Below are 17,242 nucleotides of genomic sequence, written 5' to 3' on the forward strand. Positions count from 1 at the left end.
AGGTATACAGTGGAGAGCATCTAAGCAGCTGAGAAGAAAGTTTGCTGTTAAATTAGACCATTTCAGGTTTAGTTTTCTTGACTTGTTCTGCAAGTGTTCTCTTCCTTACCCCCTTACTTCCTACATGTTGAACTGTTAAAAATGGTGTGGAAAAAAAATTAATAAATATTTGCTTTCAGATATTTTCGTGTTTTCTTTTACTCTAAGTTCAAAATGAAACCATTTTGTTTGTGGAACTGGTGAGGCTCTAGGAAGGTCTCCAAAAGGGAGGAGGCCTCAGGTACCAAGTTCATGATACTATTGCAAAAAAGAATTTTAGGATACATGGAGGTAGAGACCATGAAAGTTTTAGTGAAGCAAAGCAAATAAAGAAATGGGTGTGGGCACATCTGATAAAGAGGCACGCTGAGCGCTCTAACATCAAGGATATTTATGATGAAAAAGTGGATTGGGGATTTGTAGTAAATCTGCCTTAAAACGAATGCCCCCTTTGTTCTTCACATCTGGCACATTTAGTCATTCTTGCTCTTTCACTGTTTTGACATTCTCAGTTGGGATAAGAAATACCAAGCCTGTTCAGTCTGGATCATTGTGACATAGAAGTCTGTTTTCCTTCAGCATCCCTTTAAACAGAGGATGGAGTTTGCCAGACACTCCTTTCAAGGCAGGTATCCACCCTTGAAATAAACATTTTTATTTGTGAACACTTTTGTGATCAAAGAAACCATTTTATCAGTATTTTGTTCCCAGGGCAAGTGTCTGTCTTTAATATATCCTTGCTTGGTTCCCAGAACACACTAATTAGTTGGACAAGCAGACAAGAGAGCTGCCTTTAAAAAAAAAAAAACAAAAAACTCTTATGTTCAGCCTGATGAGGGAGTGTAAAGCTTAAAGTCGTGCCTGTGTGCTTTTTATCAAGCTATTAGTATGTTTACCTCTGAATTCCTGGCTTGTTTCCTATGCCTCATTTTCCCTGATTGTATAATGCCTCAGTTTTAAAAACATAAATATTTTAGTTCAAGCCCCAGTACCATGAAAAAAATTATGTAAATTATATAAATCACTATGTATATATAATTACCTCTATTTTGCTCACATTCACCACTATACCTACTCATGTTCATAACATTGTTAAGATATTTATGTGGTTACCAGTTTTTCCTCAGTACATTCTTCTATAAGGCTTTTATGTATATGTGAGAAGTTTTCTAATACATATATACACAGTAGTGGAATTTCTGGGGTCATAGTTATCAGTTTGTCCCAACACCAGTTGTCTGAGTTCCTGTCAGCACTTGGTGTAGTCAGATCTTTATTTTGCCAGAATATGATACTGATATAAAAAGGTATCACATTGTTTTAAATGCATTCGCTGATCAGTGAATGTTCTGTCACTTATTGCTTATCGTATCTTCTATCCATTTTTCTATTATTTATAATTTTATTCATTTGTAGATTTTAAGTAGCAAACCTTTGTCAGAATCCTTTTCTTCCAGTCTGTAGTTTGCCTTTTCCCTTTTTTGTAGCTACTCTGACAAGCTTTTTATGCATTCATCAACCTTTTCCTCTAAGTTATGTGCTTTTGTGTCTTATTTTAAAAATCCTTGCTGAGCACAGTCACTCACTTCTGTAATCTCAGCCACTCAGGAGGCATAGGTAGGAGGATCACAGCCCCATCCAGGCTAGCCCAGGCAAAAAGTGAGACCCTATCTAACCTAAAGCCAAAAAGAGCTACAGTATGGCCTGTAATCCCAGCCACTCAAGGGGCATAGGTAGGATTTCAGTCTCAGGCTGGCCCAGACAGACCATATCTAAAATATTACCCCAAAAGCAAAAAGGGCTGGAGACATGGCTTAAGAGGTAGAGTGCCTGCACAGTAAGCACAGGCCCTAAGTTTAAACTCCAGCACTGCCAAAGATAGAAATTTTCCCTGTCCTGAGGTAATACATAATTCCTTATTGTCTTTGAAAGTTGTTTTGTTTTTCATATTCAGCCCTTAAATTTACCTAAAATGGATACATGTTGGGTTTTTTTAACTGAGTCATTGTCAACACTTAATGTCCTAGCTATTTATGTAAATTTGTAGGTGACCTGCCCCTTCTTCAAGAACAGCTTCTGTCCCCTACAGCCTCATTGAGAACATGGAGAAAGCTGTGGTCTGGCAGTTAGCACTGGCTCCTGGCTGTCCACTCCTACTCCACTCTCAAACGTCTGGTTTTGATAAGTTATGCAGTCATCCTCATTACAACTTGTTTCTCCTAAGAGAAACCTGTGATACTGGTTGACTTACGGTACTCAGTGGTGTAACTTCCAGTTCTATTACAATTAATGACCCTCTGTAGTAAATGAAATGATTAATTTTGCACTGCTGAACACAGCAATGTTTTGGCTAAATGTGTGCTTGCCCCTTGAGTCCACTCTTGTGTGAAAGTCCATGTTCCATGGTCACTATGCCTGTGGCACACCTATGTGTTATATTTCTTGGGTTTCAAAACTATAGCCAATGAAAAACAACAGATCTCTAATTTATAACAGATCGCTTACTTTAAAAACCCAAACATGGTTTTATAAGAAATAATGCTTTCCTTAACCTAACTGTGGAAAGATAGGGTAGGTGAACTGTAAATGAAAGCTGTCCTTTTACATTCCAAAGAACATGAAAATAAAGAAGCTATGGAGTAAATAAACTTTTATTTTAGAATCCAAACATCTTTTCTGTTAACACACACATACATACACATACACGCAGTCTATATAAATTAAACAACAGAATCCACAAGAAATGTACATTTTTTTACAGGAAAATCAGTGTTACTTCATGATTAGTCACACAAGAACCATTACAATTCCGTGTCCACCAGAACATTACCATCTTTGTCCTTAACTCTCACTCGACCTGAAATGTACTTTGTTTCTTGACGACCATTTGTATATACAGTTTTAACAGTGCCATCTGGATATTCCCGTCTCTTGAACTGGGCAGTATGAAATTCTCTTTGGCCATTATTAAACTCTATGATTTTGTTGCCATCACTGTAAAATTGTAAACAGAATTTCCTTAAAAATATAAAATAGGAGCTGTACATGGTAATGCCCAGCACTCGGGAGGCTGAGAAAAAGGATAATGAGTTCAAGGCCAGGCTGCGCAACAGAGCAAGACCTTGTCTCAACCCCACCTTCAATCCTCCCCCGCACACCCTCCCCCAAAAAAACCATGAAATAGGGCTGGAGGTGTAGCTCAGTGGTAGAGCACTTGCCTAGCATGGACAAGGCCTGGGTTTGATCCGCAGCACTGAGGGGGAGAGGGGGTTGGAAAGAGATGAAATATACAACAGGACAACTAAAAGTAGCAATCATGGCAATTCTAGACACATCCCTTGGTTCTTTTTCCTACACAATTGCAAGCTCTTTCTACAGTGTTTCTGCTTCATACTCATTATCAAATTTGCACTTAACGTGCCCATGAAAAAGTTGTTTTAATAAATTTTTATATTTACTACAAAAAGTGCCTAATTTTTTTTTTTAACTTTACATGTGTTCTGCTTCTAAAAAAAGGTTGACAATTGCATTAAACTCTAGCTACTTCCAGTTTGGGATTTTTTTGTTTGGCCCTTCTTTGCATGAGTTAGCCATCTGAGTGCTTACTCTGCAACCAGTGGGGAAAAAGAGTTGTATTCTTGGGAAGGGCATGATCAGACTCAGAATCTGTTGTGAAACAAACAAAAAGGTAGAATATGAAAAAGTTAGTTTGGCTGGCGGAATGGCTCAAGTAGGTAGCGTGCATGCCTGCCTAGCAAGCATGGAGGCCCTGGGTTCAAACCCTGGTGCAGCCAAAAAAAAAAAAAACAATAATAAATAAAAAATAGTTAATAATACAAAATCAATTGCTGAATGGCTAGACATGACTATGGGACATCCAAACTGACCCTCCCACCCAACACAGGTCTAAAGTGCCCTTAGGAACACAAGCTGGGGCTAAAGATGAAATCACCACTTCTGACCACAGGCAAAGGTCCATGGGTCATGACAAGTGGCTCTGTGCCACATACATGTGTGAGACTTCAAAGCCATGCCAAGAGCCCATACTTCCTCTTGGGTCCCTGCCACAAAAGGCCAGCCAGCATCACTGAAAACTGTCAGAGCTGCAGATTCTGAATATCCAAGCAATCTAATGTGCACTACAGTTGGAGAACCACTGCTGTAAGTCAGTAATCCTGAATGAATTAATATAGTAGCTGGTGTTTGGGAACAAATGAAAAGAGACTAGCTATGAATTAAGCTGGATGCATGGGTACATAGTGTTTTTCATATTTTCTCTACTTCAAAATGTAAGAGCAAATAATCTTAAAATTTTTTGAAAGTACTCAATGTGTAATATATTTTTAAGTTGCTCCTGTATTTGTAGAACAAGCTGCTGTTTATTTCAGGTGTGAAAGGAAAAACATCCAATTAGTGTTTTTATCTTTTTTGGGCCAAATTTGTATCAAAGAATTTGAATTAGTTGTATTAAAGGTGCAAACAGGAGTACTTAACTGTCACGATCTATGAAAGTAGGAGAAAACAAAAAACAGGCCATGGATTTGGCAAAGCTTCACCAGGGCTGTAATTAAGATGGCGGGAAAAGCTCTGTTCTCTGGATTGGGCAGCCAGGGCTACTCAAAACATAACCCAGTGTAATGTTCAGAAGGACAAAGAAGGTTGCTGATTTTTAAAGAGCTCGATCAGCTGCCTAGCAAGCCCTGAGCTCAAACCCCACAACCACTAAAAAAAAAAAAAAAAAGCTAGCTCAGGAGGTCAGAGATTGTGACAAAGAGGTTCAGTCAATTTTAAAATTTACAGGGAAGCATTCTGTCTGTCTGTCTTGTTCACTGTCTTAAAATTTCTCCAAGCTTACCTCTAAACAGATAACTTACATTCCCCTCTCCTGGAGTGCTGTGCAGACTCCCTCTCAATCTCTAGACTAAAAGCTGACTGGACCATCTCACTCTAGTTCCAAAACTCAAAGTGCAAGTGCCCTTGTTCACTTTTTTTTTTTGTGTGTGTGGTACTGGGGTTTGAACTCAAGGCATTGTGCTTACTAGGCAGGCGCTCTACCATTTGAGCCACTCACTAGCTCCCTTGTTCACTTCTAAACTCACTGAAATTTTGCATCACTAAATTGAACCATGAAAACTGAAGAAAACAGATTTAAGGTCATACCGCTGTACTCTGACAACTGTGCCATCTGGAAAGATGCTTTCTTCTTGTCCATCAGCAAATAAGTTTTTAATGGTCTGGTCAGGAAATGTGATTTCTTTTCTTCCATCTGGGAAATGTTTCTCTGTTTAAAAAAGGATAATATAAATTATAATTTTTTTTTGAGACAGTGTCTCGATATGTAATCCAGGCCGACCTTGAACTTGTGATCCTTTGACTCAGCCTCCCAAGTGCTGGGATTTCAGGCATGTATCACTATGTCCAGCTCCCCATAAACCCTTTACAAGAAGGAAGCCGGGCTCCAGTAGCTCACATCTGTAATCCTAGCTACTCAGGAGGCAGAGATCAGGAGGATAGAGGCTCGAAGCCAGCCCAAGGCAAATAGTTTGCAAGACCCTATCTCAAAAAAACCCACCATAAAAAAATGGCTGGTAGAGTGGCTCAAGGTGTAGGCCCTGAGCTCAAACCCAAGTACCCCACTCCAAAAAAAAAAAAAAAAAAAAAAGGGACAGAAGGAAGCACATCGAACACAGGAAGGGCAGAGCAAGTCTGTACCTATTTGTCCACTTGAGAAATGTAAGACCTGGAGTCCTGCTGGGTAGGTAGTATGAGTGGTCTGGGCAGCAGCATAATAGTAGACCTGTAAAGACACACAGTCAAGCCCCTGGGGCTCTTCCTCCAGAGATGAATGAGCCAGGAAGAAATGCCCCAGGGAAAACATACCACTCGCTCATCTGGCATGACCTGCTTCACATCACCATTAAAGAAAGTGACAGTGATGCTCTTCCCGTCTGCACTCACTTCCTTCTGAGTTCCGTTGGGAAAGAGTATAACCCGGCACCCATTCTTATAAACTTTTTCCACCTAAAAAGACACGTTATTGGTAGGTAAGATTTCCTCCAGAAACCTGTGATGATGGAACATGCCAAATTCCCCTAATTGGCTTTCAATATTTTCTTAATAAATAGTAGAACACTCTCTCAAAAATAGAAAAGGTTCTTTATTTCAGTAGGGGTTGCAACTGAGAATTTTCTAATTTGCTTATTCTTTTTTCCATTTCTAAGCTACAATTCATCTACAACAAAACCTTTCCTCATCAACAATTTGTGAAATCTCTGGAGACTTTAGGAAAGTCTGATTACTTCCTTTTCACTGTTCTTTGTTCTCATCTTCCCCACAGCCAGCACTGAACTTTGGTCCTGTAATTTCAATTAGAAGGGATTAGATAAGGGTATGTGAAAAATCAGACTTTCCATAAACCTCAGGAAAAGGCCTCCTCGACTTCCTCAAATAAGCCCTGTTTGTGTCCCTTCCCTTTCTCTCCCCTTTCAGCTGGCATACCCAATTTTCCCACTCAAAATTTTCTAAAGCACAAGAATAAAAGAACACAGGCTGAAGATGGAGAGAGCCCCTGGCCCAGGAAATGTAAGAAAGGCTGCAAAGGAGGAAGACTAGGATGAACTCCAAAGACTTCTGGGCTCTGTTTGGCACAAGAACAAAGTTTAAACTAAAGAACTACATCTCTCCTTTTGCTACGTGAGTAAACTAGAAATGGCAAATGAATCCATGTGAAGCATTGAGCATTTTTAGGAGTCCAAAAGTTCAAGAGCCACAATCCTGAAATTAAGCCTCCATCCAAATTCTTAAAGATTTACTAAGTCATGTACCACATGTATGGCAGAGCTCCCCTAAGAATATAATGGAGCAGAAAACTTCTAGCACAGAGTGGCACAGCTGTCACAGTGTAGTGCATGCATGAACTGTGGCATCTGGCATGGCATGTGCTGACAGTCATACAAAAGCACAGAGCACACAATTATATAAGCGTGTAACGTGATAAATTACTATGTGGCTGGTTTTTGTACTTTCTATGCTATTGTTTTAGAATAAACTCCTACAAATAAAAAAAGTTTACTGTGAACAATGTGCCATGTTCCACCAGTGGCAGCCTTGTACATCTCATATCGACCTCGGCTCTTGGCTGCATGGTTTTCTCTTCTGCTTGATCAAATCTTGTGGTTTTTTTGATCATGGCCCTAGCAGCAAAAGGCTGTGCCATGCACACACACACACACACACACACACACACACACACACACACACGATGTATCCTAAGAGTGTTACACCATCCAGGTCTGTGTAAGTGACTACACTCTGTGATGTTTACACTACAATGCAACCACTAACAACGCAGTTCTCAGAGCATGTCCTATTAAGAATGGCTGACTAGAGTCCAAGCATTTTGTATTCTAATTTAACACCATTTACTTCTTACAGCATTCATTATTTTTAAAAAAGTATTTAAACCTTTCCATCAGAATGACTAATTTCTCCCTCAATTTCTTCTTTTTCATTTTCTTCCTTCTTTTTATATTCAAGATCTGGGAAATGTACTGGTTCAAGTGGCTCCCTGGGTAAGGCAGCCTGCAAAAAAAGACATATCAAGTAGTTAAACTATACTTAATTTCCAAAAGCTAGACTCTAATATTTCAGGGTTCTATGACCAGTGTTTGATGTCATATAGAAGACTTTTACAATATTTTACAATATTAAGAAGACTTCTCACCTGCACACGCATGTTTATTGCAGGTGCTATTCACAATAGCCAAGTTATGGAAACAGCCAAGATACCCCACTACTGATGAATGGATCAAGAAAATGTGGTATTTATACACAATGGAATTTTATGCAGCCATGAAGAAGAATGATATCTTATCATTCTCAAGTAAACAGATGGAACTGGAGAACATCATTCTGAGTGAGGTTAGCCAGACTCAGAAGACCAAAAATCATATGTTCTCCCTTTAGATCTAGAGCAAATGTAACAATGTGGTTGGACTTGGGTCACATGCTAAGGGGAAAGCACGTATGAGAGGAATGGGGATAGGTAGGAAACCCAAAACTTGAAAGTGGTTTATGTCCCCACTGCAGAGGAGCTAATACAGTAACCTTAAAGTGACAGAGGTCAATATGGGAAGAGGATCAGGAACTAGTAAAAAGGTCAGGTAGAGATGAATCAACTTGGGTTGTAACACATTTGTACATGGAAACAGTGCTAGGAATCTCTCTGTATAGCTATCTTTATCTCAATTAGCAAAAACGCTTAGTCTTTCTTATTATTGCTTATGTCTTCTCTTCAACAAAAATAGAGATAAGGGCAGAACAGGTTCAGCCTGGAAGCAAGGGGGTGTGGGGAGGAGAGAGATGGGGCAGTGGGGCAGGGGGGAGAAATGGCCCAAACAATGTATGCACATGTGAATAAATGAATAAAAAATAAAAAATAAAAAAAGCCTCCTTTATATGTGGTTTAGAAAGTTAGTGAATAGCCAGGTGTCAATGGCTCACGCCTATAATCCTACCTAATCGGAAGGCAGAGATCAGGAGGATTAAGGTTCAAAGACAGCCAAAGCAAAGAGTTTGCAAGACCCTAGATCAAAAAAACCCAACACAAAAAAGGGCTGACGGAATGATTCACTAGGTAAAGTGCCTGTCTAGTGAGTGTGAGGCCCTGAGTTCAAACCCCAGCACTGCTTAAAAAAAAAAAAAAAAGAAAGTTAATGAATCACTTTTAAGCCTGAGTAATCTACATTTGAACATTTAAAAATATAAAAAGAGGGCTTGAAATATAGCTCAGTGGTACAGCATTTGGCTAGCATGTATAAGGGCCTGGATTCAATTCCCAACATGGCAAAAATATATATATATACATATATATACATATATATATATACACATATAAGGCTTACTTGTTCTTTATCTGAGCTTCCTAAATCACGAGGTGGCACCAACTTGGATCTTTGAGATAGATTCCCTGTTAGAATGTAAATTGTCAGTTAGTTTTAAGATTTAAGGTATTAAACTTACTAGTCTGATCAAACATGTTTTAATTCACATCCTTCTTTTGTGAATTGCTGTTCTTTGTTCTTAAAGTCTTACTATTCTTCTTTACTAATTTATAGGAATTCTCCATTATATAAATTCTAATACTTACAGAAGTACTTAAGTCTTCAGTGACCAAGAAAGACAAAAACAGTATCTGCTCTCAAAGTGTTTTCAATACAGAAGAGACAGGTGCTTAAATAACCCGAAAGACCCAACAGCACTCTAGTGACAATCACAAGGATTGAAGAAGCTGATAAGAGGTACAGAGAAAAAGAGGCATCTAAGAATACCCAGAGGATTGGCCTGACCAAATAACTGAGGATCTAGTAAAAGCCCAAGTGCCCTAGTGGCTGCACCCTAAACATTGTAAGTCACAACCGGCACACCAATCATGTACTGTATCGATAACCCACACATTATAAAAGTAAGTATATGCACATGCCACCAGCAACAAATTGAGGTAAATTTTAAGAAATACATTAAAGCACTAGTATCTTCTTTTTTTATGCCAGAGGGTCATACTGTAAACACTCCCAACCTTGATGGGTTTTAACTAAGTCCCAGAATCTGTTATACATGTTAAAAAGTACAAATGGATACTATAGGAGAATGGCCTGGAAAAGAACAGAGGCAGGAAGTCAGCTGGGAGTCTGTCAAGTACACAAGAGGCTGTGCTACACCAGTGGAGACAGAAATGTTCCTGGTATACCAAATGGAAATCTTTTATTTAAAGGTCCCAAATTGCCAAGTGTTAGCAGTTTCATACAGGTCAACATAATGGATACAGAAAATATCAGCATCAGAAGGACTGGTGTAGGAACAAAAGAAGATTAAGAATAAGGACAAAAGAAAAGAATCAAGGAGAACAGAGAGGTTTGGCTGGAGCAGCAGCCAAGGCTCCTAGTTGATGGAGTGCTCTGTTTGGCCAGAACACAGGCACAACACCACCCTCCACCTCATGGGACCCCCCCTTGAGCAAAGGGCACAATACACCTGTAGCTGCTATAATATTTCTGATCTTCTAACCACCTCCAGAGACAAGACTAATATTCCCATTAGTCTGAGAAGATAAATAACTTAGCAAGGCTATCAACTAACACAAGGCAAAACCAGAATTCAAGTCCTGCTACTTCATTACTTATCAAGTTTAATTCTCTCTCAGGCTGATAATGATCTAACATTAACTTGAACACTCAAGGTACCTGCAACTAAGCAAAACAAGGAGAGGTGAGCAGGTACTGAGTGCAGGCTCACTGTCCCCCACACACCAACACATGTGACTTAAGAGCGAGGAAGAGAAAACTGAGTAGCAAACAGTGCTAGAAGAGGTAGATGTAGATTCCACAGGAGGTATGGTTATAACCTCCAGATACAGAAAAACCTAAGAAGTGTTACCATACAAGAAAAAGCTGAAATTTAGCTACATTAAAACAATAATTTGGGTTCATAAAAAGATACTAAACAAAGTAAAAAGACAAGTCACAGGCTAGGAGAAGTTATGTGCAATGTACATGGAGTGTGGTGTGGAGGAGGAGGCACACTGTCATAAGTCAGTAAAGAAAAAGACAACCCCAAGAACAATGGCAAAAGACCTAAATAAATCCTCAAAAAAAGGAAATCTAGAGAACCACTAACCAGAAGCAATGGTGTTCAATATATTTAAGGAGTCAGAGAAATGCAAATTAAGACTATGGTGATGGTGAAGGTTACAGTCTTACATAACTGGTAAAAAATGAAGTATGATAGAACCAAGTACTAGACAAAGTGTGGAGCAAAACAGGCACTTCCATGGCTATTGAGGAGAATGTATAATCATTTTGGAAAATATTTTGGTAAAAATCTATTAGCAGTAAAGATACTCATACCAATTCTCAGTTATTCCAGCCCTAGGTATGTGCCAGAAATAAGAATATTCATGGCATCGTTGCTTGACATCCCAAAACAGTCTAAAACTGCACCCATCAACAGAAGATAAGGCAGCGAAAATCAGGGAACTCACCACACAGATCTGCATGACTTCATCCCAACAACACTCTGTGTAATGAGACGTCCAGGAATGCACACAGCATGACTGCAGTCAGGAAACTCAAAGCCAGAGAAAGGCTTTCTCAGGACTGCCCCATAAGCACTGACTCAGTAAGGGAAAGCCATGGAACTCTACCAGTTTACTAGGTGGTGGCAACCCAAGTATGTATTATAATTGTCAAAATGCATATGTTCCATATGCTTTTTAAAATTTATTTCAGAGTTCATTTTTAAAAAGTGTATTTATGACTCAAGGATTAAAATGGATTTCCCAAAGTCATTAAAAGAAAGATAATAAGATAGACAGATAGATAGATAGATAGATAGATAAATTCAATATTAAAAAGAAAACAACACAAACCAAAAAGCTAAACAAGATTGGGAGATTTTAGGAGCACTTGCAACTGACAAAGCATTAATATCCAGAATAACTAACTTCTACAGGGAATAACCCCCTACCCCCACCACCACATTTTCAATTGGCAAAGGATATGAACAATCAACAAAACAGCACTTCCCAACACCACTATCTGTAAGAGAAGATACTCCTAGTGATCAGGGATGCACACAAAACCACATGGCACCACTACTTCACATCTGATGGGTCAAAATCTTAGGTCTGACAGATCAAGCATTAACACTATCAGTGGCTTATTCCACTGATAGTCAAAAACTGGCACAACTGTTCTGCAAAGGGAAAACCTCCTAACACTACACACCTGACATGGCCCAGCATCCCTTTCCTGGTACATATCCTAGAGAAGCCACACCATCAAGGCTGCTCTGCAAACTTGCTTGTTATCCTGTAAAAGTGGGGGGAACCTGAATGCCCATCAACATGCACACCTAACACTGGAAATACCAAGTGACAAAATAAATCATCTGGAGCTGGGCACTGGTGGCTCACACCTGTAATCCTAGATACTCAGGAGGCAGAGATCAGGAAGATGGAGATTAGAAACCAGTGATATGGTTCACGAGACCCTATCTCAAAAAAAAAAAAAAAAAAACCAACATAAAACAAGGCTGCAGGTGTGGCTCAAGTGGTAGAGTGCCTGCTAGTAAGCATAAGGCCTTGAGTTCAAACCCCAGTACACAGGGAAAAAAAATCAATCACCTGGAGTTATACATGCTGATGTGAGTAAGTCTCACAATATTGAAAAAAAGACAACTGCAGAAGGATACACAGAGTATGAAACAATGCTATATCAATTTATGGATACAACATAGTAAATGTATAAACAAGCATTGAATACTATCAGGAATTATCACCTGAGGAAGTAAGATGATACATGGTGGCTTCAATTATATTTACAATGTTTTATTTCTGGAGTATAAATTCTCTATTCTTTAAATTCTGAAAAATTTTACAAAAAGATCATGTAGCCTCTTACCTTGTGATGGCAAGTAATTTTTCTTATATTTTTCTACTTGGGCTCCTGAAGAAATGTGACTTTTTTGACACTGAGGAGCTGAGTTCTATAGTATGAGAAATAATTTTGAATATAAAAACGTTAGTATGCCTATCAGTACATGAGTGGAAGTGCATCAGCTAGTGATGAGAAACCACAGGTCTGCTCATTTGTTTTTATCACAACAGACCTAAGTGAGCTTGCATCTATCTAGGAATGACACACACACGCACTCACACACATACACACACACACTCACACTCTCTCCTTGGAACACTAGTTGCTCTTCAAGTTAGGAACAGCAGGCAGCATAACCTGAGAGGAGAGCACAGACCCTCGTGGCCAGCCAGTCAGCTGCCCTCTTCTAGAGGCCGTCCTCATACTGTCATCAGCTGAGCTCCACTCTCCCTGAGAATTCACTTTCCTGCACTCCAAATCCTCACCACTGAAACAAGACCTCCCTGGCTCACCAACCCACTAGCTGCCATATCCCCCGTCCAATCACCACGCTTTGACCAGTGTTCCCAGCACGCTCCCAGAGCCTCCCTGAGACAACACATCAGCACCTCTGATTTCAGTGTCTTGACCTACCCTCCAACCTGTACTCTCTCCTGCTTCAGTTAGACATCCCAATGGGCAAACTCCAGAGCTCATCATTACCAATACTACCAATTCCTGCAGTTATCAGTAAGCGCAAAAATCACAATTTCAAAGCATTCCACTTACAAGATCCAGAATGTGGAATATCCCACAAATCATCAGGCTGGTATTTAAAAAAAAAAATCAATGCCATTTATAAAATACTGAAGTACTTAAGAATGGCATGCCATGATTTATAATTGCTTTCAGATGGTTTAGAGAAACATACCCAAAAGTGCAGCAGAATAGTCACAGTAGTCAAATCCAGGTGGGTGTTCTGGTATTCACAGTACTACTCTTTCTTATACCTGTTCCCATTCTGGGAAGTTTCCATAATAAACTGTAAAGGACAAAAGAATGCCACTTTCTGGCTATAATGTCCTATCTTTCCAGTTCATTCTTCTAAAGCTCTGACCCCAATAATGCCTACAGTCTCCAGCCTGCAGGGTCCTATAGTTCACTGATCCAGGTACAATTTGCCATGTCCTCAGAACCTTAAGCCTCTAACACAGCTGAAATTCACAGTTCATTGCAGTCACTTGTCACACACAATGCCAACTTGCATGTCCCTCTCTCATTTGGTGGCATTCACTTGTGTGACCACAGCTCTGATCAAATGTAACTCACCACCACCCTACACCCAAAAAGCTGAGTAAGAAAAACCCAATGCAAATAATTCTCATTTTAAACATATGGTCTCTTAACCCATGTAGGCTACAGTGCAGCTGAAGTCAGCCTCCCTTGCCCAGGCCCTCTGCTTTCCATGCTACTTTCCACTTTCTCCCACCTCTCAACCTCCCACAACTGCTCCTCCACCATCAGATGACAAACATGTTCCTGCTTCGGAGAGAGCTTTAAGGGAAACCTTTCTCCCAGCTGCCACCATGCCTCAGCCTAGTCTGGGCCTGCCTGTTCTGTTGTGAAACAGACTGGGCCACACCTGGCCAATGCTGTTCAAACTCAGACCAGCCAGCCTTTCCAGCCTTTCCTGGTCTACATTCTGAGGAACCCATGTGTCATCACCAACCTGCATCCGTGCAAGTGCCAGGCAGCATCTCCAAGGGATGGCTAGAAGGCCTCTTCCACTTACCTTGTCCACACAGAAGCTCCAACTGCCATACCCCCAAAAATATGTGCTCTTCTCATGGTCTCTCATAATAAATGCAAACTCCATTAACCCAAAACTCAAAATCAGACTAAACTATGGTTGGAAGTCATTTTTTATTCAATTCCACGCTTGCTGTCACCAACCTGTCCAGTTCATCAACAAATCTATTCTGCTTCTTGCTCCTCCACTGTAGCTACGCCATCTAAGATGCCATCATCTCCATCTAAAGTCCCATAAAAGTCCCTTGCTGTGTTCCTGATGTTGCCCAAGATGCCCTCTGCCCACTCCTGAGCTTACTAAAATAAAAGGGAAGGTCACCCTCAGCACCTGGGCTCCCAGCTCACTTGGGAAAAGCCCCAGTGCTCACAGGAGCCCATGAAGGCCTAACAAACCCAGCACACTCTGCCCTCTCTGATCCCATCCCCGACACCTCCCGCTCACTGTACTCCAGCACCCTACTCAGCTCCTCTGCTGGCCGTGGCTGTTCTGGTTTCTCCTGCAGCCATTCCTCCTCATTTGGCCTTCCCAGCTGTCCCATCTCAAACCATAGCAACCCATTCCCTGCACCCCAAATGCTACCCAAGCCCGGCCTTTTCTCTTTATCCTCATCATTACCTCATACATCACACTTTTATCTATCTATTGTGTTTATGCTTTCTGCTGCTGGTAGAATACAAGTTCCATGAGGGCAGGGAATGTTGTTTGTTTTGCCCGCTGCTGTTCCAGTTCTTTGTACAGATGAATGAAAGATCACTCACTTGATTAGAAAGAGTTTGGGCATGGGACTCCGCAAAAACTTTGCTTGCATCTGGCCTTTTCAATTAAGATTATCTGCCTATTGTGGAAATCATCCTTTGTAAGAAATTATAAAAATTAATTTGAAAAGTACCCGTATATAGGAATGCATGAAATTTTAAAAATTATGGTAAAATACCTACGTCACCTAAAACTCATCACTAAACTAGTTGAGTATAATTAAGCACTTTCAAACTGTTGTACAACCATTACCTCTATCTGTCTCCTAACATTTTAGTCTTGTGAAACTGAAACCCTGGGCCCATTAAGCACTATTTCCCCAAGCCCTGGGCCCATCATTCCACTTTAATCTTTATGAATCCAAATGCTCAAATTCTGACCATCACCCTTGACCTGACAAGACCAGCTGCCCCAGACTTACCACAGACTTGTCTTTCTTCATGGCACCCACCCGCTGGTAGGTCTTGGAGCTGTTCTCAACAGCTTCTGCTTTCTTCCATGCATCTAGTCGGAGTCTTTCCATCACTTTTATTTCCTCCCGCAGGTCTGTGTTCTCTCTGACTAACATTTCTATCTGGCTTCTGAGACGGCCCTGTGCACTTGACCATTTTGCTTCCTTCTTTCTCAAATCTTCTTGTAAATCTGCTATTTGCTGCTTCAAAGCCTCTCGAAAAAAATTACTAGAATTAAAACAATGTAACAGGAGAAAAGGGATATAGCAACTAAACAGAACAGTCAATCTGCCAAATAAGAGAAAAGAAAGCTTAGTCAATACATGATACTAGATTTTCCAGAAAAGGAGAGTAGGGCGATCAGGTGACAGCTTTACTTTCCAACATCAACAATTAACTCACCACTTAGAAAGTGATTGCAGTAACACACCATGAGGTAATAAGGGCCTAACCTAAGCTACTAACTGAAAGAGAGAGAAAGGAATCTACAGGTGACACCTGGTAAAGAAAATATTACAGGGACTCATGACCAACAGAAAAAGAGTTGAGGTAAACAGAAGGTTGATTGCATCCAAAGTCAAAACTTCTTGTCCTAAAAACTTGTTTTATTTGAAATTCAGAAGAAGAAATGTGTGTTAAGAAAATGAGTTGCTTCAGCTGGACCAAATAAAAGTGAAGAAATTGCTAGAAACATCAAGAAGCAAAGTACAGTGTACAAAAAGAAATCAAGACAGATGTCAGAATGGGGAGATCAGTGACCTATGGAGCATGTGCAGGTACAAATCATGAGGAGTGACCAAGACTGAGAAAGTAGCACAGACAGAAGCAAGACAGGCCTCACACCACCTAAAACCCCTCAGCCAGGAGGCTAGGGGTGGCAAGGGCCTGACCACTCAGCAACAGCACTTGGGAAATCTGGGATCCTATATCCATGAGGCTCACAACCACCAACAGAGTACCCCACAGAGTGAAAAACCAGCTCACCACAACCCCACAGGTGGACAGAATCAGATTTGGTGAGGTCAAGGCTCAGATCCCAGTCACATGCCTTAAAAGCTCTTAAACCAGGTCACTAACCTACCTGAGCAGCAGATTCCCAATTTTAAGAACTGCAAATTTTAACTGATAAATGGGAAATGTCTCAAAAGCATTTTGTCATGTAGGAAAACTTATAAATATGAAATGATAACTTACATGGGTTAAGAACTCAATAGCAGGGCTGGCAGAGTGGCTCAAATAGTACAGCATCTGTCTAGCAAGCATGAGGCCCTGAGTTAAACCCCAATACCAGCCATGCACCAGTGGCTCACCTGTAATCCTACTCAGGATGCAGAGATCAGGAGGATCATGGTTCAAAGCCAGCCCAGGCAAATAGTTCCTGATGACCCTATCTTGAAAAATATCCAAGCAAAAAGGGCTGGTGGAGTGGCTCAGGTGATAAAGTGCCTGCCTAGCAAGCGTGAGGCTCTGAGTTCAAGTCCCAGTACCACAAAAAATAAATTAATTAATTAAAAACCCAGTACCACCCAAGAAAAAAAAAAAAAGAATAGCAATTGATATTTACAAAAGGCACTGTTACAGGTCCTTGGTAAATAAAACAGGCCCTCGTGACTCTTACTGTGGCTCAAGGAGAGAGCAAGTGAGGGCGATAAGCCATATATGTGCAGGATAGGGAAGTGTAGTAGTGAAGATGATGGGTCTCCCTGAAACAGGTCACAGGAGACGGAGGACAAGTCCCAGAACAACCAGGGAAGAATATGCCCAAGTCACCA

General features: G+C 40.5%; 1 protein-coding gene across 3 annotated transcripts in view; it reads right to left on the reverse strand.

Annotated features, from left to right (window-relative positions):
* Nucleotides 1–2,663: 2,663 nt before the first annotated feature.
* The window catches only part of Cpap (centrosome assembly and centriole elongation protein), a 60,202-nt gene continuing 45,623 nt past the window's right edge, over nucleotides 2,664–17,242 (reverse strand). For 2 of the 3 annotated variants that reach the window (XM_020178436.2, XM_074043660.1), the window contains exons 10-17: nucleotides 15,440–15,682; nucleotides 12,498–12,582; nucleotides 8,943–9,007; nucleotides 7,504–7,620; nucleotides 5,920–6,060; nucleotides 5,752–5,836; nucleotides 5,200–5,320; nucleotides 2,664–3,033 (exon numbers count right to left, since the gene is read on the reverse strand). In XM_020178436.2, coding sequence (XP_020034025.2) covers nucleotides 2,841–3,033; nucleotides 5,200–5,320; nucleotides 5,752–5,836; nucleotides 5,920–6,060; nucleotides 7,504–7,620; nucleotides 8,943–9,007; nucleotides 12,498–12,582; nucleotides 15,440–15,682 — 1,050 coding nt within the window. In that variant the 3' untranslated portion in view covers nucleotides 2,664–2,840. Of the gene's footprint in view, nucleotides 3,034–5,199; nucleotides 5,321–5,751; nucleotides 5,837–5,919; nucleotides 6,061–7,503; nucleotides 7,621–8,942; nucleotides 9,008–11,077; nucleotides 11,634–12,497; nucleotides 12,583–15,439; nucleotides 15,683–17,242 lie in introns of those variants that run through there. The other variant, XR_012436284.1, reaches the window with a different exon arrangement.

Source organism: Castor canadensis, chromosome 10, assembly GCF_047511655.1.
Source record: "Castor canadensis chromosome 10, mCasCan1.hap1v2, whole genome shotgun sequence".
Lineage (NCBI taxonomy): Eukaryota > Metazoa > Chordata > Mammalia > Rodentia > Castoridae > Castor > Castor canadensis.